The sequence below is a fragment of the Alexandromys fortis genome, unplaced genomic scaffold (genome assembly GCF_014885135.2).
Source record: "Alexandromys fortis isolate MF-2015 unplaced genomic scaffold, M_Fortis_MF-2015_v1.1 scaffold_124, whole genome shotgun sequence".
Lineage (NCBI taxonomy): Eukaryota > Metazoa > Chordata > Mammalia > Rodentia > Cricetidae > Alexandromys > Alexandromys fortis.
In genome coordinates this window covers 2,392,542-2,419,096 of record NW_026067995.1, presented here as the reverse complement: position 1 = coordinate 2,419,096, position 26,555 = coordinate 2,392,542, and the positions used below count along the sequence as shown (strand labels likewise).

Below are 26,555 nucleotides of genomic sequence, written 5' to 3'. Positions count from 1 at the left end.
GAAAACAGACATTCTCATTGCTTTTGAGGGATACACTTTTCTGGAAGTCAGATTTTCAAAATGTAACAAATCAAGTTTAAAATAGGACTTCATTTTTGCTGCCTTAAGTTTATCATGAGAGCAAAATTACAAGTGTGGGCCTTAGTCTGTTGAAGTTAGAGCAGAGTGGACTTATAAAGATTAAGCTAAGTCTGTGATTTGAAAGGCATGGTTCTCCTTACTGTTCACCTACTTTAAGTTTTTATTTTTAGTAATTTATATTGTTTTCATCCTCCTCGTTGCTGTCTGGTTCAGTTATTGTACAATGGTCTTGCTGTGTCTGTGTAGTCTAGGCTGACCTTAGACTTGCTGGATAGGATACTTCTAGGGTTGCCTCAAACTTGGAATTCTTTTGTGTCTGTGTCCTAGTGACAGGATTGCTTAATGCTCTCTTTTAACTGCTTTTGACAAATCTGTTATTGGTATGTGAAGGTGGGCCCAATAAGACAAGAGAAACAAAAACATGAAATATACATGTGAAAAGCCTGTATAATTAAAAGTCAGTGCTCATGGATATTCTGGATGAACAGCTGGTTCCGTTTGGCCATCTGTGATTACTGTCCTTTGTAAAAAAATAGTTTTCTTCCTTTCATCTGACTCATTCCCAGTCTTTCTAATCTATTTTGTTTGTTATAATCCTGTTTTATAATCATGATGGGCCTCTAGAATGAAAACTAATAAGGATAAATGCCATGTTTAATGTTCTAATAAATACTAGGAACTGAGTTCATTACATCTTTAAGAACCATTACAGATATGTTCAGGACATAAATAGAATTATAAAGTGGATCTCTGCATATTTCTCACAAGCCCGTGGCAGCCATCAGCTCAAGCTTGGTCATGTTTCACTTGTACCTTTGCTCCTTTGCGGCATATCTCAGGGCTCATGCCGTTTTGTTCGCAACTGCTTTTCAGGGAATCAAAACAGCAGATGAAGTTCAAGAATCCTGTTGAATACTTGTTGTGTGATGTTTTATTCCTTTGGACTTTTGGGGGGCCCTCCACCCAGCTCCAAAAAAAGTTGTACACGGAGGCTTATTCTTAGTTATGAATGCCCAGCCTTAGCCTGGCTTGTTTCTTGCCTTTTCTTAATTTAAATTATCCCAGTTATCTTTGGCCTTGGGGCTTTTATCTTTATTTCTGTATATCTTTTTTTCCTTCTTACTCCATGTCTGTTTAACTGGTGGATAGGTGGTTGGCCCCTGAAGTCCTCCTCTCCTTTGCTCCTCCTTCAGATTTCTCCTGTTTATACTCTCCACCTGCCACCCAACTTAGCCTTTCTCCTGCCTCACTATTGGCCATTCAGCTCTTTAATAAACCATTGGGTGTTTTAGAAAAGCAAAGATCACAGCTTCACGGAGTTAAACAAATGTCAGAAACCAGTGGATCTGTTGGAACATGCCTGAGTGGGGGAGTGAGGATTGAGGAGAGGAATAGACTAGACAGAAGATGGAGTTGGGAGGGCTTCCAGTGAATACTGCATCTGCCCAAATGTATTTTCATAGCCCTTATATACCCTAAGCAAAAAGGGAGGGCTGTGGCTGGCCATTTTACTCTCTAATCTTTAGGCAAGCTTTATTTGTTAAAATACAAATGGAATATCACTACAGGGGGCAAAAGGAACAAACAAGTGTAATTTCTTCCTTAATTCTCATAACATCCACTAACCACACCTTAGATCAGACATCCTGTTGTCTGTCCTTGAGGATCAAGAATAGGTTTGAACTCTCTGACCTTAAGTCAGGGAGCCAAATCTGTGGGTTCCCACACAAATGCAGCATAAACAAAAGTAACTTCTTAAAATAGTACTCTACAACAAATGCTCACAGGCACAAAGTAATGGGGCCTGTTTGTAGGCAGCAGGCTTTCTGTGGGGTGCAAAGACTGCCACATAGTAACTGTTTTCTAAGAGTCTGTGTAGCTTCTTCCCTGAGGACTAGCTTTAATGGTTCTAGAATGTGCCATGCACGCTTCCAAAGGAGGGAAGCAACCAATTGTCCTACCCAGCCATGATGCCTGTTGTCTTAGTGTTCTAATGCTGTGGTGAGACACCATGACCAAGGCAACTATTACAAAAGAAAGAATTTAGTTGGCAGCCTTGCTTACAGTTTCAAAGGGTTAGTTCGTTATCATCATGGTGGGCAGCATGCGCGCTCTAGTTTTGAAACAGCTGCGGCATTAAGTTCTAGATAATGAGCTCAAACCCAGCTGGAGTTGAGTCCTAGTTACTCCTTATTCTTGTTTTTTACTAATGAATGGAGCACCAGGTGCAGCTGCTGCACTGTGGAAGATGATGCAACTTTGGACAGTCCTGGCATTTCTTTCTTGATTTTGCAAAGGCCTTAATCTTCCAGTGGTATTTATCTCAGCACTCAAAGCACATATACTTAATGGCAATTTGTACGTACACTAAAAATTGACAAAAGTCTCTGAATCATTTTGCCATTTTAATACCAAAACGAACATTCTAGCCTGATTACAAAGGTTACGTTTAATTGAATCCGCAGTGTTATGTATTTTCACCACATCGTTAACGACTTTTTATAGTGTCTTCTTCCCAGCATTATTTATTTTGGGCCTCTCACATCCTCTACGTTTTCACCTCTTTATTTTCACTTGCAAGTGGAGTGGTTCACTACCTGAACCTCACATTAGTCATGTGCAGTGGGTTGTAGTGAGAGTTTCTGTGCCTTCAAGACACACTCAGAACCAGTATGAGACATAAAACAAGCTTGTGTGTGCTGCAGGTGCTTATCTGTCACTTTATATATTAAATATAGGTGTTTTCGAGTGAACAGCATAGTAAAAACTGCTTACAGTAATCAACAACCTTGTGGTTGTTCCTGGGAACTTACTTTGCTGTATTCCAAGCAGTTCCATTTAGTGAGGAGACCACTCAGTCCCAAAATAATCACACAAAAACTGTATTAATTAATTCACTTGTCACTTGACCCATTAGCTCTAGCTTCTTCTTGGATACTCTTACACCTTAATTTAACCCATTTCCATTAATCTGTGTATTGCCACGTGGCAGTGGCTTACTGGGTAAAGTTTTGTCTGGCTCCAACCGGGCTACATGGCTTCTCTCTGACTCTGCCCTTCTTTCTCCCAGTATTCACTTTAGTTTTCCCCACCTAGCTCTTTCTGCCCTGCTCTGTTATAGGCTCAAAGCAGTCCTTTATTAACCAATAGTATTCATAGCATACAGAAGGGAATTACATATCATCTCCCCTTTTCTGTTTAAATAAAAAGGAAGGTTTTAACTTTAGCATAGTAAAATTACATAGAACAAAACAATTATCAAGCAAGAATTAGAGTTGCAATATTTATATCTACTTTATCTTTCATAACTAAGAAAAACTATGTATTCTTCAACTCCATCAAATACTCCAGAAGGATATAATATTACCTAAGTAAACAGAAAGTGTATTGTAAACGACTCCAAAACTGTAGAATTGACAGAGAAATCTCACTGCCTGGACACTCACCCAAAGTTCTTCTGTACCGTTGTGGCATCCATCTTCAGCCTACAGGGCCTTTCTAGTGGAGTCTTCAGAGATATCTCTTGTGTGCTTTCAGTAACGAAGAGCAGAATTCCTTCGGCTTCTCGGCACCTGTTGTCCACAGGAATCCATCTCTAATCAGACGTTATCTCCCTTGCTGTGGCCCTGAGAGGAAAGGCCGGCAGTGCCACACTGTGTTGTTGGCACTTGTGCTGTGCTCTCTGAAGAAACGGTCTTGTTCCTGACCCGTGTGGAAGCAGTATTCTGTCGCTTTGAACCTCTTTGTGTGCCTCTGTGACGATACACTGAGTGTGTATTCCCTCTCCTGGTGTGAGAGGTTGTTGTCAAGCCAGCTTAGGCTGCAGGAGTGAACTGTTTTAAAACCAGAGCAAAGAAAGCATATTCCTGGTATAGCTCTCACATTGTTATGACAACTACCCAGCCATTCACCTCCGGCCCCACTTTGCTCTCACCCCTTCCCCTATGTCCAAGCTTCCTCAGAGCCATTTCCAGGACTTTGTGCATGCTGTTCTTTTTGGCTAGATTGTTAGTTCAGTCCTTCTCCAACCCATTCCACCCCTTTTGTCTTCCACAGAAAGGACTTCCTTCCCTCCACCCCCCTCAGCCATCTCCTAGGGATCCTTGTGTATGTAGTCTTCCTGTTTTTGCAGCTTCTGTCCCATGCTGCATAGACTTTCCCATAGATGGTTTCTTGGTATGTCAGCAAGACTGATTTTAAGCTCCCTGAGCTCAAGCGATGCTCCCTGCCTCAGCCTCGCTAGCACTGGGACTCTAGATGCTTAACTGTGCTGGCCCATTCAAGCTTTTGTTATAAACTTCATCAGACTTCCCAACATGGGCTCTTCTCCAAAATCTGAAACAATATTCAAGCATTGATAATTAGTTAATAAACCTGGAGCAAAAATGACTTGACTGTTTATGAATGGTCACGGCATTCTTACTGCTTAAAACTGCACAGAAATGTTGTGACTGCTCAGTTCATGAAATCAATTCTTTTCTTCAACATACAGATATATATTAAGGGGCAAATTTGGATACATATACTGTGGGAGCTCCTTTGGCCATTAGCCTTTAAGATACCAATCCACTTGGGCGTGATCTCTTATACTATAGATGCATCTGTAAGGCATGCACTCCCTCTCTTGCTTCCGGCTCTCGCGTCAGACTGTTAGACTCCATTCCTGTTCTCACAGAGGACTGTGATCTAGGACAGTGATCTGGTAGTCTCCCCTAAATAAATAACCCTTTGTTATACGTAATTCTGAACTAGTGTGGGATTATTTTGTATCTTCGCCATCATACATAGATGTAAGCATGGCATTGGGGACAAAAAGAGGACATGAAGTGTGGCTTCTCGAGCTACATTGTCCCAAGACAAGCGTGTCTTCATATCACTGCATAAAACACAAATGTATTAGACCGCTATGCACCTACTCCCTTCCTGCTTAGCTGTTGTGGGCCCACTTTTACCTCTGGTTTGTTTTGCTTTGCTTGCTCTGTTATGAGCTTTGTGGAATTTAGTATTTATTTACCCCAGAGAGTCCTGATTTCAGCTCTGATCTAGAGTCCTTTCTGTCTCATCCTTTGGTCCTCACCCAAGGATAATGTCTGTATTATCAACAGGGACCGGCAGCTTTACCCCACTCCACCCAACTCCACCCTCCTGGAGAGCTTGCCTATACTAATGACCTTAAAGACCTCCTCCTGTTGAGGCAGTCCACCTAGGACACTGCTACAGAGACGGGGCATCCTTTGCTTCACAGTACTGGGTGTTTCTCGATGCCTTTATCCTCTCTCTGTATGCAGCATGATAGTCTAGTTCACGTATACTCGGATGTACGTTAGTCTGTAGTGTGGGCTTAAAATGTCACGTACTGTCCCTGTGCCATTGAATACAAATGTCTTAAGAACTGTCCTTGCTTGTGACTTAAGAAAGTAATTACTGCGTTTAAATAGGAATGTATTTACTCTTCTTGAATACAGTTTTATGCAATAGTGTCATGTACAGATTCTTTTGAAAATTAGATGAATTTGTGTTCATTTAAACACATGGAATTGTTCCTGGCCCCAATGTAAGTGCAGTATTTTTTTCAGCTGCTTCTCTTTACTGCTGTTATGTAATTCCGTATTTATTATAATAATGTGTATTATTAACTGCTACCCCTGCTTTGTGCTGTCCCCCGTTTGTCATCGCCACGTTTGAAAGCAGCCCCATCCTTTCAGGCTCAGCGTGCTCAGTGTGTTGTCCAGACCACTTCTTCTCAGGTTTGGAAGTATTTTGTTTTCAGAGCATTTGTTACAGCGACATTCATTCAGCTCTGTACAAGATGGTAACTGAAATAGGAACACTTAATACATCTCTAAATAATTTGAGATACAATGCTTTGTTAAAAATTCATTAAAAAGAAACAGAATGACTGGACTGGACTCCATTGTGCTTCAGAGTATCCAAGTCATTGAAGTGAGGAAAGAGCAGCGATTGTAGTCAGCACTTGAATTTTTTCACAGTATTTTACCTTTCTCACATATGTATGTGGCATAATTACTGACTGATATAGGGTAATGAAGACTGTTTTTCCCCATAAACACTGTCTTTACTGTCCGTGTAGTGATCTACCGCCAGCAAGAGAAAAGTGACTTGTTTCATAAAAGTTCATGAACAGTACTTAGAATATTGTGCAATTAATGGACTGTTAAAATGATAGGAATTTAAGAATTATTTTGCTTTGGCTTTGATTTTTTTAACATTAAAAATCTTGAAATAATGATGCACTAACAGGAAGTTCCACAGATAATACAGCATGTTTTGCTTTTTAGTTCCTAGAAAACAGTTGAGTACTGTCCATCTGTTTCACTAAAATAACCACAGAATGCTTCATAAATTCCAAAGTAAAAATCATTTTCTGTAAGGAACACTTTTAAAGAATATACCTCGGTACCGTGTCCTGCAGGATTTGGCGCTAAAGTTGTACCGCTTCTCTTTTATGTACAATGAGAAAAATACTAAATTTCAGCCAGTGCAATGTGGAGCACAGACTCTGGGGTCAGACTGACCTGGAATTGTGTTCTTACATCAGTAATCAGCCAGCAGTCACGTCCTTGACGTCAGTTTCCTGACTGAGTGGAGATAATAATGAACTTCTTGGAGAATAAATTATGACGCAGTGTTGCAGAATATTTCTTAGCTATGCAAAGCTGTGCTGCATTTGTTTACATTACTGCATGTTGTTTAACTTTGTAAAGAAGTGTTTCATTTGTTTAATTATGCCAAGATATGTTACTGTTTAACCTTACCTCCCTAAGGCACCTGATTGGTCTACTAAAATCTGAATGGCCAGTAGCGAGGGAGGAGTTATAGTTGGGATTTCCAGGCAGGGACAGTAAGTAGGAAGAGGAATTTAGGATTGGGGGGCAGGGGACCAATCAGATAGACAAGGCGGAACCAGGAAAGTAGGACGTACAGAATGTAAGAAAGGTAAAAAGCCCCAAGTCCAAATGTAGATAAGTAGAAACAAATTAAATTAAGTTAAAAGAGCTAGCAGGACAGGCCTAAGCTAAGGCTGAGCATTCATAACTAATAATAAGTCTCTCTGTCTTTATGGGGGAGTTGGTTAGTGGTCCAAAGAAAATTCCAGCTACAGGTCCAGTACAGAGGTGTGCTCTTGAAAATAGGTGGATTTTAAACTCTGGGTCAACCTAACTCAAAAACAAAGAATAGTGCATTTTATAAACCTTTTGTTTTTGTTTTTAATATTATTAAAATGAGCTGATATTTTAAGAACTGTATCTCTTACTTTTCTGATGATAAATTTTTAAGTGAAATTCACATAAATTAGCTTTTTTTTAGCTATTTAAATTTAGCTGAACGTTCCACTAGCATCTAGTGTGTTCTCTAGGTCACATCTAGTATGTTAGAAGCACTACCTCTGTTTACTGTCATAAGTTTCTAGGAATATCTACCTAGGGGTGGAATCACTAAGTCATAGTCTGTACTTAAAATTTTGAGAAATGTAAAAATGTTTTTTATTGTAATGCACATGCAGTCTTACCAGGAATGTAGTGAGTGTTCTGTCTGGTTTCTCTGCTTCCTCAGGAACACTGTTTAATAGCAGCTGACACAGTGAGTCCCAAGTGGGACTTCATTGTACTTTTGTTCTGCTTTCCCCCATGACTGTTCCAAGCATCTCTTTATGGGCATTTCCATTTGTGTATTGTCTTTATTGATTAAATGTTATCCTCGTGTGTGTATGAGCTCCAGATTTCTCCTCTACTCTTATTCTATCTTATCTCACAAATATTGACACTTTATTTCATTTGTAGTCACTTTAAATGTCTTTTTGAGGCCGGGCGTGGTGGTGCAAGCCTTTAATCCCAGCACTTGGGAGGCAGAGGCAGGCGGATCTCTGTGAGTTCAAGACCAGCCTGGTCTATAGAGCTAGTTCAAGGACAGGCTCCAAAGCCACGGAGAAACCCTGTCTCGAAACCCTCCCCCCAAAAAAAATTCTTTTGGCATTTTATTTTCTATTCTGTGTTTTTTTGTTTTCTGGACTCTTGGACACTGTTGTGTGTCTCTGTCTTCTGCATTCTTGTGAATTTTTTTATAATTACCTTTTACCCTGGAATATTTCAAGTATAGTATTTTTGTATAGCTTTTTTCAGAGTTACCTCTTTCATTATATAAACATCATGTTTCCCTTTATTGATGTCATTTTGCAAAGTGACAGGAAGTGTAGAAACCACTGCTCCATTTAGGCCGTTTTCTTCTCTTTATAACACTGTGTTAAGTGTTTGCTGTGTATGAATTGCGAACCAAAACTCATACTTTAATTTTTGCCTTCCTTGCTTAAGTACACTTTCAAAAACTGAAAAGGAGGGGAGTTCACTGTTATCCATTTGGGAGTACTATCCATATTTTTACTCGCCAATTTTTTTACTTTGTATTTAAAATTTTTGAATTTATATATGAGTGCTATATTTACGTCATTTCCAGCCTTCCTTTTCCTCTCTCCCCCCTCCAACTCCTGTGTTCATCTCTCCCTATCAAATTCATAACCCCTTTAATTATTATTTTACACACACACACACACACACACACACACACACACCCCTTTGGAATCCATAATCCATTTAATGTTGCTCATTTGTGTGTTTAGAGCTGACAGCATGGAATTAGATAATCTATCCAGGGCTTATTACTAGAGAAAACTGATCCTGGTGTCTCAGTGTGATGGAGACTGCTTGTTCATTTCCTGATCGCCCAGACCCAAAATAACCACACAGAAACTATATTCATTACACTACTTGGCCAATAGCTGAAGCATATTTCTAGCTAGCTCTTACGTCTTAAATTATCCCACCTCTATTATTTTATATTTTACCATGAGGCTCATGGTTTACCAGTAAGGATCCTGTGCACAGGCATCTTTCTCCTTTGACAGCTACATGCCATCTCTCTGACTCCACCTACTCTCTCTACATCTATTCAGATTTTCCACCTGGTTTTACTCTGTTATGTCATTGGCCAAAAGCAGCTTCTTTAATGACCAATGGCAAGAAAACATATTAACAGTATACAGAAGGGAATCCCACATCATCTTAGCAGCCATAAATTCCCACATATGCCTTCATCTTGGGGTAGGACCTGGTGGAATTTCCCCATACCCAGTGGCATATCAATTGATGCTGTCATTCTACAGGACTTGATTAAGTGACCATAATTTTTTAGATAATATGGATACATCTTCCCTGTCATGTATGGAAGACACTATCTCACAGTAGACATCTTGGTTCTCTGACTTGGAATCTTTCTGCTGTTCTGTGTTGTTCCCTTAGGTGTAGGGATTGTTGGAAATGTATCATTGGCATTAGTCGGGTTTTTTTTTTTTTTCCTGTAGTGTGGATTTCTGTAGCTGTGGATTTCTGTAGTGGGATATACAGGCTTTCATGTGATGGTTAATTTTGGTGTGCATTTTTTTTAATTTGTAAGTTTTCTTATAGTAAGGTGTTTTAAAAAAAGTAAAGAACTTAGTTTGGCTCTTCTTTTCCTTACAGAAAGGGCAATTGCAAGACATGAAGTCCGGGAAATTGAACAGCGGCATACAATGGATGGCCCCCGGCAAGATGCAGCTTTCGATGAAGAAGATGATATCGTCATCATATATAACAGAGTTCCCAAGACTGCGAGCACCTCCTTTACCAACATCGCCTATGACTTGTGTGCGAAGAACAGATACCATGTTCTCCACATCAACACTACCAAAAACAACCCAGTAATGTCATTGCAAGATCAGGTAATTATCACGTAGGGAACACGAAAATGCTTTCCAGTGTCCCCTCCAATCTGGTGTTGCGGGGGACGAAGTGACTTAAAAGGGAGATGAGCCCTGTTGTCAGTTTTTGTGGGGAGGGGACAACCAACTTCTTTCCGAATTTATAATCTTCCAAATACTTGACACATTTTCTTCCATATAATCCGTAGTCAAGTATTTGTGAAATAAGCAAACTGATAAATGGATAGAAGTTTTGGGCACAGCTTTGATATTCTTCCATGTGGAATCCCTTGGTTGTTGTTGGTTTTGAGACAAGGTTTCTCTATGTAGTCCTGGCTATCCTCGAGCTAACAATGTAGACTAGGCTTTCGTCAAGCTCACAGAGATCCACGTGCCTCTGCCTCCCAAGTGCTCCATTACAGGTGTGCACCACCATGTGCAATGCTTGTTTTTTTTTTTTTTTAAACTTGATAAGATGCCTGCAGCAAAAGTTACTTTATCGTCTCAATTTACTATGAGGAAGTATTGGCTCAATACTTGTATGCAGTTCTTTATAGCTTCCTGAGTGTCATCTTTGGTAACTCAGGTGCATATTAGCCACAGATTAGCCTCCTGGAGAACAGACTGTGGCTGGTGTCTTTATCAAAATCTTATCTTTTGATTGTCAGGAGTTTGGGATGATCGGGTGGATAGGTGCCTTCATAAAATAGTATTTTAAAATACAGGAGATTGTTAAATGAAATCTAGTTTATTCATCTCTTTCAGAAGTAGTTTACACTTTTCCACACATGTGCAGTGATGACTATAATTATAAATTTCTTATTGTAAATATTGAAGATGATGGGTATTTGACCATCATAAAAAGAAACTAAAATCCTAGGTAATCCCAGATACCACTGAGTGGCTTCAATAGCCAGCTGGTATCCATTAGAGTCTTTCTGCAGCTAGGGCTTCAGCTGTTTGGAAGCAGTGGAACTCGTTTTGTTATGGACTTGAACATTTTCCCAGTGGTAAGTGCATCTATAGCCCTTATACTAAACAGGGAGGGAGGAAAACTCATACGGGTTTTGAAGACCAGTGGTAGATACATATCACCTATCCATCTACTTTTTGGTTGTCTATAAGATAATTTATTTTACATAGAACCCAAAATATATGTCTGTTAGCTAAAACAATTTTCTGTAAATAAAAGGAAACACAAGCTTTTTTACACTGTTGGTTATTTAAAAAAAAAAAACTCACAGTACTGTATATCTCAAGGGACAGCCTACTAAATGTTAATTTTGTATTCTGCGTAGTGGGTTTGCATTCTTGCATTGCATATCTTACCTTGATTTAAAAGGAGCATGTCAGAACAATGTCAGATTTCCTCAGCAGTATTTTTCATGATTCACTTGTTTGTCCAGTTTTTACTTATTTTGTGTCCAACCTTCCGAAGTTTTCTGGCAGCTACCAGGCATCTGGCAGTGACATGCTTGCTTTTTTCCGTCATGAAATGTGAGCGTGGAGACGCTCGGCACACATGACATTTATCAGCACCGTGGCTGCATTTTCCAGTTGCATTTGGATGGGCTCCAGCCTCTCTGCTTTCCTTGCAGCACTTGGTATTTATACGCAAGGAGAGCGCAGAGAAGCAGAAGTGCTGGCCTAAAGCAGTCAGCTTGTATAATGAACAGCACCGAGAGGTTTGTTTGGTTTTTGTTTGTGTTCTTTGTAGACACTTTAGGGAAGTGGTCTTAAGCATTAAATGACATATCCCAAATGTCAGCCAGTAACTCAAAACCTGGTCCTAATTAGGAGTGGCTTATACAGACGCGTCCTCCGATACAGCATGTGTAATGTTTTCTCATCTCCTGTGTAGAAGCCGTTTTCTAAAAACAAATCATGTTGGGGCTCCCTATCATTAGCATGGCATGTTTAGAGTGCTTCCCTTACAAGCCAAGGAGCTTCATCTGAACACAAACTTAAGACTACGTTACTCTGAAGTCGGCTTTCAAGTATTCCATCTTCTATACCATTGCTCTGTTTTAATGTTATATCATAATATTCAGCAAATTAAGGAGAAATTACGGGTGGTTTTAGACCTCTCTAAGCAAATAGCTTCAAATCTATGTCTGACTTTAGTGAGTGTGCTGTTGTACAGACCCTCCATTTAAAGCCCCATTGACTCATAAAAAAGCTGGGGCTGTGATAGGAGACCCTGTTCCTTTTGGATGCTCATGTACATCGAAACGGAGCTCCTCCAATCCAATCCAATCCAATCCAATCCAATCCAATCCAATCCAGTCCAACCCAATCCAGCTCATCCCACCCAGCCCAGCACTGCACATCACGTATGTACCATACTAGGCACCAATTCCTTACATGCTTAATTACTTTTCTCTTAGTTTAGAAGCAAAACACTAAGCATGTCTAGTCTGATACAGAGCTGTTTAGTGGGATGACAGCAATGGCCTCCTAGCCATCCTGGAAAGTTACCAGCTTTGCTCTCAAGTGTGTCATTTACCTCACTGAACATGTGATACATATGAAGATTGTGCCACAGTCTTTGGGAGAAATACCAATGAAATGAAAAGCCAGGGCATGTCTTTGAAAGAGATTTGTATAATTGACTTTAGAGTCTAAGACTCAGAATCAGAAATTGAGGATAATGGAAACATCAGTGATGATAATCTCACCAAAATGCTTTACGTGTACGTAACTGTAGAAAGCAGACATTCATGTCTTAGAACATCCCAGGAAACAACTTCCCCTCTCTTTGCTAAAGCTCCAATGTTGTGACAACCAACAGGACAAGGTGCTGGGGTAGAGGCTCAGACTACAGGAGACTAAGGTGTGGAAAGCAAAGATGTGAGATCTGTATGTAGTTGAACATTTGATTTAAAACGATAAGGTCGGGCTGGAGAGATGGCTCAGAGGTTAAGAGCGCTGACTGCTCTTCCAGAGGTCCTGAATTCAATTCCCAGCAACCACATGGTGGCTCACAACCATCTGTAATGAGATCTGGTGCCCTCTTCTGGCCAACAAGCATACAGACAGAACACTGTATACATAATAAATAAATAAATCTTTAAAAAAAACGATAAGGTCCTTGTTCATAAGCAGTACACAATGTAAGAATGAAGTGTGGGTGTGTGCTGTTCACATGTACTTGAGAACAGTGAGTATGTCTACATATAGAGACAGCACACTGGAAGTTGCAATATATTAACAGTTAAGGATAACTGTCTAGGTAAGCAGTTTGGATGTTGGCTCCATACCGTTTTGCCTTTTCCATAGTGTAGAGTTTGTTGCTTTGGATGGCTTCAAATATGCAGGGATGTTCTACCTTAGCCTCCTGTCTGAAATTAAGCATTTGGGACAGTTGAAGAAGAAAGGTTTTTAAAGAGGAGATTAATAGAATATAAAGCACAAGAAACTAAGTGATTAAAATGAAGTGACCTTTGTTAGAGTTTGGTTTTTGAGGTGGCCTTTAATTCAGATGATTAAAAAGAATTGGCAAGGACTGGAGAGGTGGCTCAGTGATTAAGAGTGTTGATTGCTCTTCCAGAGGGCCCAAATTTGATTCCCAGCACTCATCTTACCTCATAGGCATTGGTAACTTCAGTTGCAAGGGATCCAAGTTCCTCTTCTTGCCTCTGTGGGCACCAGGCATGCATGTATACAGACACACATGCAGCCAAAATACTCATACACATAAAAAAATAAAATATCTTTTTTTTTTTTTTAAAGAGAAAGAATTGCTGAGAGATAGCTCTTTTAGGTAAGAGCAGTAGTGGGATTGGCAGCATCCTGTGTATTCCTCTTAAATCCAGTCTCTTCTCATATGCCTAGTTGATTATTTGTCAGCCCTCTTGGTTTAAACATTTAAAGTATCTAGCCCTATAGGACAACACATTTAGGTATTTCTATTGTATATGCATGTGTGTTTTGTTAACTTACTCTCAAGCTTACTTGTGCTCATTTTCATTAGAACCTGGATAGTTTGCTATGTTAACTTCTCTGAGCAACATGGCAGCTAAGCATTTGGAACCTTTTATATGTAAGCTAATCACTGGTCAAAGTGCAGGTTCTTACTCTGAAGGCCTAAATGGAGCTTGATGTTCTGAATTTTTAAAAAGCTTCCACTTGATGATTTGAGGATCAGTGATTTAGAACACAGTTAAATGGTATACAAAGACACATTGAGATCATTCCAGAAAGTTTTATTTATCTTTAAATTCATGTTCTTATTTTCCCTACAGCATCCAAATTTCTTATCCACTAGACACTAGCCTTTTGGCTCATTGACTGTACGAGGCCTTCCTCACTTCAAGACCTCTGCTCTTACCTTCTTGTAGAATAAATTTCTCCTTCAGGTGTCTTCATGTTATCCTTTTAGTGTCTTGAACCTTGACTAGTTATCCTGTGCTATATTAAATGCTCCTTCCAAAGTATTGGAACCACATCACTCCTGGTACTAATCAGTTTATAAAATTAGGTTACATATTGGTTTTATTTCTTTTTGTTTTCCTCTACTGTAGTGTAAGCCCTTTGAGGGCAGACATCTTGCTTGTCCACTATTTGCCTCATGCCTTGTGCCTCAAATGGGTAACCGAGACATTGAGGATAGTTGATACATTGTTAAATGATTAATGTGCAAACAAATGAGCCAGCCTAGATTTTGGTGGTAGTCCTTAGCTGACCACAGCACCATGGTTCCAGCTATAAGCAGAGTAAATCCTCTGATGGAAGGTTGGTATTTCTTGGGTGATTTAGGACTCTATGCCCTCTGTTGCAGCTGAGCTTAGGCTTTTTCTATCCTCTCACTAGTTTTTCTGAGTATAGAAAACCTTCTCTCTGGTTTAGCCTTAAACAATATGCCTATGGCTAGACAAGAAATGTTTATTTAAAGTAAATTTATCAGTAGGAATTGGTGAATAGTAATTACTCAAGTTAATAGTAGTCTTAATCTCAATAGATAGTAATTACAAAGTTGGAAGCATGCCAGGGCATTCAGGGATACCCCACTCTTTCAGATAGCAGAAGGAGCTCTTTTGTGATTGAAGTCAAGCCTGTCGTGAATGTAGGCCTAGATACTGTTCATGCAAAGGTGCTTTCCTAGCTCTTTCCTTTAGAATTGGTTCAGGTCCGATTCAACAAGCAAATAAATCATGTACCACCACCTACACTGCTTGTGTTTTCCCTAAAGGTGTCTTGTGATTACTCGCTAGCCTGGCTCTGCTTGAGTTATAAAACCCGACAGAAGTCATAGTTTAGAATCTGCTCCAAGCTAGCCATAAAAACATTATTTTCATGTACTGTATCTAACTACCCTTTCCCAACCATCCTTTTTGATAGCATGCTTCAGTCAGAGTGTGGAAACTCTTATTTGTATTCTCTCTTCTCCCTCTGCCAGTGTCCAGTGTTTTCAGCCTCCTAAACGCCATTTGATGCTGTCGGGTTTTATTGCCCTTCTCCTGGTATAAAAGGAAGAATCTGTAAAATGCACTGGGTGACTCAGCCAGGCCCTGTGGGCAGCATGCTCTGGCATGGACCGCTAGAAGAAAACAAATGGGGAGAACCAGCGTGTGGTGCGGGAGTGAGAGGGCGGAAAATGATAGGTGGGGAGCAGGGACCAGGTGCACTTGGAGGAAAAGTGGAGATGGAAACGGGGAGCATTTGGAAACTAGAGGCTAAATATTAAACATGCCTAAAAGGAAAAGTGGCTCGACAGATACTTTCAAAGGGAGGCCATCCAAGCTGACCTTTTCTAATGGCTTACTCACAGCATCTCCATGAGACAGCTTTGGGGGGGGGGTGTTGAAAGTGACCCGTGTAAAGGGCACTCCCCGTGCTCCAGCTGTGTTCCAGAGGAGAGAGTGGGAAGTACCACTCAGCCCTGGTCCTAGTTAGGGTGTCTGTTGCTGTGAAGAGATTCATGACTGCTTTTATAAAGAAAGCATTTAATGGGGGGCTGGCTTCGAGTTTCAGAGGTTCAGTCTATCACCATCATGGTAGGGAAGGTGGCAGTTGTGGGGATGGTGGTGAGCAGGCAGACATGGTGCTGGAGAACTCTACATCTTGATCCAAAAGCAGCAGGAAGTGAACTGTCTCTACAGTGACACACTTCCTCCAACAAGACCACACCTACTCCAATAAAGCCACACCTCCCATTAGTGCTGCTCCCTTTGGGAGCCATTTTCTTCCAAACCACATACCCTTCCTGGGCTCCAAAGGCTTGTAGCCATATCATAATGCAAAAATGCGTTCAGTCCAACTTCCAAGGTCCCCATCGTCTATAACGTTCTCATACTATTTAACAGTTTATATACTCTTGTAAAGTCAAAATCAAAAAGCAGACCACATACTTCCAATATATAATGATACAGGATATACATTACCATTCCAAAATGTAGAGGAGAGAGTGCAGTGAGGAAATACTGGACCAAAGCAAGACCAAAAACCAGCTGGGCACACTCCAGACTCTGCGTCTCCATGTCTGAGGTCACAGTGCTCTTCAGATCTCCACCCTTTCAGCTCTGTTGACTGCAGCACCCTTCCTTTTCTTGGACTGGCTCCACTCCCTGTTAGCAGCTCTCCTCAGTAAGTATCCCACAGCTCTGGCATCTTCAACATCTTTGGTTCTTCAAGGCAATCCAGGCTTCAACTTCACAGCTTCATACAATAGCTTCTCTGGGCCCCTGTTAAGGAAAAGCCCTGACACATGCCTGGCTTTAGTGGTTTTCCATGGTTGCAAAGGCAAGTTCCATAACCCCTTTCTTCTATCCTTCACGTCAGAACCACGTGGCCAAAGACACCAAGTTCTGCTGATTGCTGGGGCTGGAATATGACCCCTTGTTCAGTTGCATCTACACTAGCTTTCTGTTTTCCATGGTTGCCTTCCCTGCCTAGGCTTGGCTATTCTGGAACTCACTCTGTAGACCTGGCTGTCCTGAACTCAGAGCTCTGCCTGCCTCTGCCTTCTGAGTGCAGAAGACTTTTATTTGTTCTGGCAGTAAAGGCATGCATCACTACACCTGGCTCTTAAACCTTTTCTTAAATTCCTTTTTACGTGTTGGAAACTTAGCTGGGTGGGATCTTGCCCTTTATTACATTTCTTAATCTGTTTATCTCTTTTAGCAGAGAATTAGCTCCATTTGACTTCCTTGGTGCTCCATTTCTCCTCAGATTTTACATTTCATATTTACCTTTCTCAGCTTGCTCCTTTTCATTATGTCTTCATTTGACTCACCACTGATAGCCAGATTTCCTCTGCCAACAGAATTAATCCAAATCTCTTCACCATAGCCCCAGGCAGACTTCTGATAAGGGCAAAAGGCAGCCACTTTCTTCACCAAAATATCACAACAATCTTTAGGCAACATACTGAAATTCTTCTCATTTGAAGCCTCTTGAGCCAGCCTCTCCCTCACCCCCCAGTTCAAGATAATGTGGTTTTCGGTGTTCCCTTAAAAGTTAAGACTACAGGATTCCCTTGTTCTTTTCTATCTCTAAAACTCTGATTCACTAATAAGTTCGGGATTGGATATAGCATAATATTCATGCCTTTTCTCTACGCCTGCGTCTAACAGACTGGAAGTATTTTAATCTAAACTGTCTGTGAAATGCGTGCTTGTAGTAGACGTAAGCCCTCACTGGAGAGGTAGGGGTTACAGAGAATGAGTACAAAGTAGGCAGGGTTCACTGCTTCTCCCCCCCCCCCTTTGTTTTGTGTACTGTAGTAGCAGGTGTGATTACCAAAACACCTGCTGGATTTCAGTGTATTGTTTTGTAACAGTGTGAGGATAACCTTGCCCAAGAGTTTCTGTAGCCCTCAGGCCTTCTTTGCTAACACCACAAAGCAAGCCTCACATTAACAAAGCTAAGAGCTGGTTCCTAAGCCCATCCATTCTGAAAGGCTGTTCTTCACTGTGGTGAGGTGTGAGCAACAGCACCTCCTGAAGGGTTATTAGAAATGCAGAATTCCAGACACTGCTTCAGAACTGCTGCATTGGGATCTATCTCCACAGCAATTCTGGGTGGCTTGGTTTGCATTTTCAAGTTTGAGAAAACTAACACTCATTTAACCCAACCTCCTGAGATTCCCCATGTTAGAGAGCACAGGTGGGACGCGTCATTTATCCTCAGAATGTCTCAGGTTCCTAGTGACCATCCTAGGAATGTCTGGGGGTAAGAGAGGACACTTGGAGTGTACGTCTGACTCCTGTTTCTGTGAGTCTCTTACATGTTCTACTCCATGTTTGTGTGCTCTGGTTCTCTCTGACATCTGCCTTCTCCAGCAGCATTTCCTTAGAATTTCATGTAGCTCCGCTTTTGGAAAACATCTGAGTTTCTGAGCATGTCTTTCGCCGTGGAAAATTACCTCTTTTCTCCCTTCGTCGTCCTCTTCTTCCTTTTCCTTTCTCTTCTTTTTTTTTAAATGAATGTATTTATTATAAGTGTTTTGCCTGCATGTATATTCGTGCATCATGTGCATGACTGGTGACTGTAGAGGCCAGAAGAGAGCATCAGATCCCCTGGAACTGGAAGTACAGGTGGTTGTGAGCTGCCATGTGGATGCTGAGAATCCACCCAGGTTCCCCTTCCTCTGGAAGAGTAGCCAGTACTCTTAACCACAGAGCCATCTCTCCAGTCCCTCTTTATTTTTGGTAAATACTTGATTTACATAGGACCCAACATAATTAGTAATACAAACACATTTCATGTTGTGCATGATTTTGGATTATCTAATACTTTATTTTTCACTTGCCATTTTATATTTTTATTCTACTTGGTGCTGACTTTAAAGAATGAATAGGAAAGAGCACAAGCACCTCATACACATACATGTATGTATGTGGCTCTTAATGTTACTACCATTTGCCTCAGTGTATCAGTTAATAATGTGTCCCCTTAAGCCTAAACTGTCCCAGGACCTTGTTTTATCCCGTGGACGTTTCCCGACTTGTAAGCTGCACCTGTCGTGTTCTTCCTAACTTCCCATCAGGCTCCTGGAGAAAGCACTCATCCTCACTCACTGCGGTAATGTCAGAAGCCCAAGGGCAGATGCTGTAGGATAGGGCCATGCAACTCGGGTCTGATGTAGACAAAAGGCTGACACAGTGTCAGCAGTGCGGACGCTGGTCGCCAGGACTGGTGTCGCAGCCTGCCATCCCTGCAGTGGAGAGCAGTGGCCTTGCCGTGAGTATCTCCTCTCCAGAAGGGAGTCCTGACCAGTTCCGGCTTATTGTGCAGACTAACTGCCTTTGAGAAATTGTGGAGCTGCTGGCACTCAAACTCTTTAACCAGCTGTTTTCTCAATTCTTTAAAAATAATTAAGTGCACTTATACAATTTTTCGTGTTAACTTTTTGTGTACTTCCAATTCTAGTAAATTAAGAAGTATTTAGGGGCTGGGGAGTCGCTCAGCAGTTAAGAGTGTATAGTGCTCTTGCATAGGCTGTGAGTTCAGTTCCCAGTGCCCACCTCAGGCACTCACAACAGTACAAGAGATGCAGCCCTCTCGTGGATTCGGTGGTCACCTGCTGCCATGCTCACGTGGCACAGATGCATGCAGTGACACATATTTATGCATCATTTTTAAAGTTAAAAGGATATAAGATATTTGGATATGTTAAATGTTTTAATTTGAACTAGTTTATAAGTCCAGTCTTTAAAATCTGCTTATAATCATCATCTTTAATCATTTTGGTAGTCATATTTTAGTTTGTTGAAGCACAGAAATGTCTTTTTTATAATCGTTTTTTATATAATGTATTATAAAATAAAATATTTAATATATGGAATGAACAGGATATGGTGAAACACAAATAAAACCCCTTGGAAGGTGGTAGCAGAAGTATCAAGAATTCAGAGTCATCCTTGGATACACGATGAGCTTTGTGCTCACCTTGGTTTCATGAGATCTTTTTTAAATTTACACATACACACACACTGAAATTCTTACATTGAAATGTTGCTTGCAAACTTCACTGTATATTGTTGATACTTTTATGTTAATTTGATAAAGGGTAGGCTCATTGGGAACAACACCCCCATGATTGGCCTGTAGGCAAGTCTGGGGGTGTGGGCACATTTACTTGATTCATGATGATGTGTGCAGGCCTGCCCCATTGTGGGCAGCACCACACCTGGGCAGGTGGTCCTAGGGTGCCTAAGAACGCAAACTGAGCAAGTCAGAAGGACCAAGTCAGTAAGCAGCATTCTTCATGGCATCTGCATCAGTTCCTGCTGTGCTGAGTTCCTGCACTGACTTCCTTTGATGATGGACTGTAATGTGGAAATGTCTGTGAAATAAACCCTTTCCTCCCTAAGATGTTTATGATTGTGCTGTTTTATATCACAGCAGTAGAAACTCTAATTAAGACAGCCAGGGTTCTCTTGAGGAACAGAATCAGCAGAATGAACACATACACATATATATTATGTATATGCATGTATAGTAAAAGTGGATCATGTTGGGGTGGAACATTGGTTAGGAGTGCTTGCTCCTCTTTAGAAAACCTGAGTTTGGTTCCCAGCACCCAGATGGATCTTCCCATTGCAGATAAGCTGGCCAAGAGAATCCCTTACAGCTGTGCTTACTAGTTGATTCCAGTTTAGTCAAGTTGGCATCCACGATTTACCCCTGCACCTCCTACCTCCCCGTGTAAATGCACTCCACTGTTCCTGGGTGTGGTAAGTTAGTGCATACCGATTTCACTGTCTGCCTTTACTTCAAAGGTGTCTTCCAGCTCTGTAATTGTCGAAGTTCTGGGACTCGATCCTGCTCCTGAGTGGCCGGTGTTTTGCTGCTCTCGGATGCCGTTTCCTTTACGTTGCAGCGAGGTAATGATATGTCCTCCTCTTCTAGGTACGCTTTGTAAAGAATATTACCACCTGGAACGAGATGAAGCCAGGGTTTTATCATGGACACATTTCTTATTTGGATTTTGCAAAGTAAGTAGCATCCAAAATGATGTACTAAAGAATGCTTTATATGTCATCAGCATAAAACGAATAATTTCATTAAAGTGTTAGGATTTTGGTTTTAAAAAAAGAATATACTGACACACCTCTTTTAGACCTGTAATTTAAATATTCCTTCCAGTGCTTTACTGCCCTCTAGTGTTCATAAATGGACACTTCTCATGCTAATTAAAGAATTCATGTTCTGTTAAGTTAGGGGATGTGGAGCAGTTTCTCATTTACAACTGAAGCCGACTGACTACTCCAGGAGCACACAGGTTCTAGCCTAGTCAGTCACCACGACTCTCCAGGTCACTGACCGAGAAAACAAAGAAACTCTCACTCAGTTTTGGTACCACAATGTGTTTTCCCTTGAGCTGCTGTAGGGGGAGACGTCTTAAAAATTAAGAATTTTATTTTATGTTGGAACATGATTGTGTAAGTCAGGGTAATTTTCTCTTAGTTCTCTTAATAGAAAAGCTCAAAAGACTACAAACAATGCTCAAGCACTCCGTGGCCCCCTTGAGAGCCCTCGCATCATTAAGGACTAATCAGAAAATTGGTTAAAAGGAATCGTCTAAATACAGCATCTGTTTGAATGTTCTCAGTGGAACACGTGGTTCTGCTCCAGCAAACCTCGCATCAAACGCTCAGCTCATAATACTGTTAACGTCAGGAACACCAGGAAATGGCTTACTAACTTGAGGCATTCCTGGTTTTTAAACTAGAGCTTGTGTCTTACAGGAATAATGTTTATCAACTGTCAACTTTAAGAGCCATTCTGTGTAAATTTTAAAATGAAAGAAGTATCTCAGTCTCCTTTTTTAAGGCTGAGAAGGAAAAAGAACAGAAAGGTGTGTCCCTGGGTCAGATAATAGAAAATCTTAACTTCTCTGGAAATTATATAATTAAAGAATTGCCCAAATATTACATACATAAAGTGATATATTCCTGACTTCCCTCATAATTCCTAAGATCCTTCAATAAAATTGTAAACTTTCAAGTTAAATTCATACTTTTCTATAAATAATTCATGTTGCAATATTGAAAACATTTTATAGGCAGCTTTAAAATAAACTAAAATTTTTCTCTGCAGAGGCACTGAACCAGTTTCATAAACTTTATTCATATGCACATTTCCCCTGAAGGCTGCATTATCCTTCAATGAGTGTTTGTTACCCTTTCACCTAAATGATTTGTTTTTTTCTCTACATGGCCTGGTTTCTAATACTGTAGGTTTTCATTATTAAAATTATATATTTAATGTTTTTGCTTTGGGCACAGTCTTGTACATAGAGCAAAGCTCTGGTTTGCTGAGATACTTGAACTTGAAGTACATAAGGCTTTTTAAAGAATAGTCTTATTAAATATTGACAGCAACTCTGGGTTTGAATATTTTCATATTGGCTTATGTTGTTGGAAAAAGTAATATATTGTGAAAATTTTAATAAACTAACAACATTTTAAACAAATAGCTAAACAGTCAATTAGAGGAAACTGTTTGATGTATCTTAATGTATATAGTCCAGAAATTCTATAGATGTGGTTATCCCTTAGCTTGATAGTCATAGACTCTGTGACTAAGGAGGGAAGAAATAAACATCACTTGCTGATTTTAATACCTTATTCTTCAAAACACTGAGTTGAGAATGCTGGCAAATGCTGTAGTTTTAGTTACCTGGGAGCTGGTACAGGAGGATTATATGTTTGAAACCAGCCCAGACAACTTAGCGAGATCCCATCTTAAAATGAGAGTCTAGGAAGATGACCCTGTAGGTAAAATTGTGAGGACCCAAGTGTGAATCCCTAGAGCTTTGGAGAAACCAGGTTTGTAGCACAAGTACTCATATTGGGGAGCAGGGGCAGTGGAGTCCCTGGAAACCCAGCAGCCAGCTAGCCTGCTGCAGCAACAGGGAAACCCTGGCTCAAAGGAAATGAAAAGGAGGATTGTCATCCGTGATTGTCCTCTGACAACCACCATACATATGACACATGCACCCATGTTCACACACACAGCTCATTTTACAGAACAAGCAAACGGATAATTCTTAATGTTTAAAAACAAATTTATTATGTGGTTCTGTAGGAGAATGTTGTCTAGTTATGGTGGGAGACCTGGGTTCATTCAGTCCCTGTTAACCACAACAAGAAAGGCACCATGGGGTGGAGAGATGGTTTAAGCCAGTGGTTCTCAACCTTCCTAATGCTGCAACCCTTTAATACATTTCCTCATGTTGTTCATAACTGTAATCTTGCCACAGTTATGAATGGTAATGTAAATATCTGTGTTTTCCAATGGTCTTAGGTAACTCCTGTGATAGGCTCATTCAAACCCCCAAAGGGGTCACGACCTACAGATTGAGAACAGCTGGTTAAGTGGTTCAGAGTACCGGCTGCTCTTCCAGAGAACCTGGATTTGGCTTCCAGCATCCATATGGTGGCTCATGACCATCACTCCAGTTCCAAGGGATCTGATGCACAGGCATGGTGCACATACATCATTCAGCAAAACACCATACACATAAAATAATAAGGCTTCAAAGTAGGATAAAGATGTAAAAACTGGCTCCTATGTCCTTGGCTGGAATCGTCCTCTGCTTGGTGGAGTTCCATAAGTTACTTGCTGTTAGAGGAATGATGGTTAGTTCATGGTGGAATTGTGTTCCGTTTTTCAGTTTATTTACCAGATAATAAAAGACTGAAGCATACTTGAGTTTTCTGAGAACCCAGGGGAATGCGGGGAAATAGGTGAACAATCCTTTCTAGTTGAGACTGACTCGTAAGGAGTGCACCTTCTATCTGAAAACCGCTCAAGTCGAGTCCTGGCTTTCCAATTTTTCTGCAGTTTTAGGATAGAAAAAATAAATGTTTCTTATCTAGCAGTTGGTTTCTTGTTCTATTTTCCACCCCTTGTCTTAACCCCTTTTGATTTTTTAAATTCCTTTACCTAGTCCTACTTTTCCTGTAAGTGCTCAGTCGCTGTCTGTTTTCCTAATGAGGAACAGTTTTCAAATAGTTTAGATATGACAAATTAATGCCATTGACTTCAATATTTTCTATTTTAAAATTATATAGGTTGGACATTTCCAAGATGCCAGTGTGAATATCAAATTAAACAAGCTGCAGTTCTTGACCAATGAGTTCATTGACATCCCCTTTCTTTCTAGAGTGAAGAGTTCGTTTCCTGAAAATTGAAAATACTCATAACCATTCTTTTTAAATGTACGTTGTTCATTTATCAGTAGCATTTATTGACCTGGAGTCATCCCAACAGATGAATGTCCTTGATGACAGTGTCATCAGTGAGACCAACAGATGCCAACAGGTCATTTACTTCTTTGGAACTAAACCAAGGCGATCTGCCACTAGTATGAACCACATAAATATTTGCAGCCAGACTTATGCAGACTTAATGGCTGGTGTAGTTGACCTGTTCTTTGGGTCACCACCCGGCTCCCAAATAAAGACACAGAGACTTATTAATTATGAGTGCTTGACCTTAGCTCAGGCTTGTCCCACTAGCTCTTTTAACTTAACCTGTTTCTATTCATCTATGCTTTGCCTTGGGGCCTTTTACCTTTATTTCATTCTGTTATGTCCTACTTTCCTGCTTCCTCTGTGTCTGTCTGGCACTTGTTGTCTCCTTTTCTTTCTCCCTGAGCCTAAATTCTTCTTTCTACTTATTCTCCCTGCCCACAGGGCCCACCTATAACTCCTTCCTCACTATTGGTTCAGCTTTTTATTAGAAGGAGGCAGGGTACAACAGCAACACATCTTTACATGATCAAATAAGTGCAATATATCTTTACATAGTTTAACAAATATTCTGCAACACAAACAAACAAATGTAACTCATCTTTACATAGTTAAACAGATAATTCTGCAACATAAACAAATGCAACACATTTACATAGTTGAACAAACATCCTGCAACAGGCTGGCAAGATAGCTCAGCGGGTTGAGGCACATCATCAAAACTGATGACCTGAGTTTGACTCTGGAAACCACCCACATGATAAAGGAGAGAAGCTTCTCCTGCAAGCTATTCTCTGGCCTAAACACACAGGCACAGGGCATATGCACACACAACAATACTAATGTTTTTTTTTTTTTAAGTTGGTGCTTAAATAAAGATGGAAACTCTGTTACAGAAGTCTCAAAGTATAGTATTTCCTAAAGACTGTCACCCCTCTTCCCAGTTTCTTCGACCCTCCTTTAGACTTTGACCAGTAGATTAGGTTCCTTTCAAATGCCTGGCATATGCCCTTGCTCTTCAGACAGTTTTTGGTTATTCTACCCAGGCTATGTGAATGTAGTTGTGAAGAAGTAATTTTAGTGTTTGTTCCTTTTGTGCACCACATATGCTGACATGGTGTAGATTTCTAAAGTATCTGTTAACAAGCCTGCTGGTGGGTAGCTAGATGTAGACATGAGCGTGCTCTGAAATACTCGTCTGCAGACGCCCGCCAAGTGCACGCCTCTTTCACCAGTCAGTGGTTTGTTCTCCTTGAACAGGAGCAGGTTTCCTGTCCTTCCACCCAGGTGTTCCTAAGCAACAACCGTGTAAAGTCTTCAACTACTGAACTTGGTTTTCTCCCCATAGGTTATAAGGTTGGCAAAGTTAAACCAGCAGACCTTGTTAGCTTTGTTTCTTACCCAGCAGTGGAGTGTGGCCCAGGTGCCATTTTTATCATGCCCGTTTTCTGTTCTGCTCCCCTGCTTCCAGCCCTTTATGCCTCCACAGCCCTTCTGCAGTTACAAGTAAGAACTCATTTCTATTTTCAGAATGAGCCCACAGATTATCTCATTAAAATTGTGCTTCACACATAATGAGTGCCGCCCGGTGTCCACAGACAGCTGTGCGCTAGGTGCGGCAAAGGTTTGTACAGTGTCGCACTCTGTTGGCTGCCTTGCTGGTCCATGTGTCCGAGACTAGGGAGACAGGGAAAGTGCAGACATTCTGAGAGGTGCTGGGAAGCACTGAGGGCCTGGCTCACAGTGGGGCAGCAGCTGATGGAAAGTGTGGTAGTTTCCCGGGGAACCCCCAGCCTAAGGGATGCTGTCGGTGCCATACATTTTCCCCTCCTTGTAGCTTCTATTGCTGTCTCTTAGCTGAAATGGTATGTGAGCCTTACAGTGCCTTCCTGCCAAGTGCGCTCTCATACAGAGCAGTGTAGAGGTTAGTGCCCGCAGTCTGCCCACCCTAAGTAATACCTCGTGCCTCTGTGCTCTCTGGGCCCTCGGTTCTGGCGATGAAGTTCCAGACAGAAGGAAAGCAGCTGCAGCCTCTTTAGCCTCTATTGGGTCCTTTCATCAGGTGCTTGCTATGTTTGCAACATCGCATTTTCCTCTTCAAACCTTGCTGATTTATGGATCCTCAGAAAACTCATACAGCGGGGGATTAGTAAGACAAGCTCAGAGTTGATTTTACCTGAGCCTAATAGCATGTGGGTACCGCAGGTGTCAGATGAAAGCAGATAGCTTTGTATGCAGTGGGTGTTGGGGACACAAGAATGTGTCACATCTCTTCATCCTGAAACAGCCACTCGCCTTTGAAAGATGACTCATTGCGCTTCTCTACCGAAACCCTCCAGTGGCCCTCACCCATGTCTCCTGGAAAGGGGTGATTAGACTCATCTGCAGGGCCATGTGCTTGACTCCCCGAAGCCTGTGGCCTCTCTGCTCCCATCTTCCTTCACTCTCTTTCTTCATGCTACAGCCTTCTTCCTGTGTCTCCAACACTGGCACTAGAACCTTCAAGACCTTCAGCCTCT

At 41.0% G+C, this 26,555-nt stretch overlaps 1 protein-coding gene across 2 annotated transcripts in view; it reads left to right on the top strand.

Annotated features, from left to right (window-relative positions):
• Hs2st1 (heparan sulfate 2-O-sulfotransferase 1) overlaps nt 1-26,555 on the top strand; it is a 111,928-nt gene that overhangs the window by 72,877 nt on the left and 12,496 nt on the right. For both annotated transcript variants that reach the window (XM_050160162.1, XM_050160163.1), the window contains exons 2-3: nt 9,615-9,853; nt 20,687-20,772. In XM_050160162.1, coding sequence (XP_050016119.1) covers nt 9,615-9,853; nt 20,687-20,772 — 325 coding nt within the window. The remainder of the gene's footprint in view (nt 1-9,614; nt 9,854-20,686; nt 20,773-26,555) is intronic.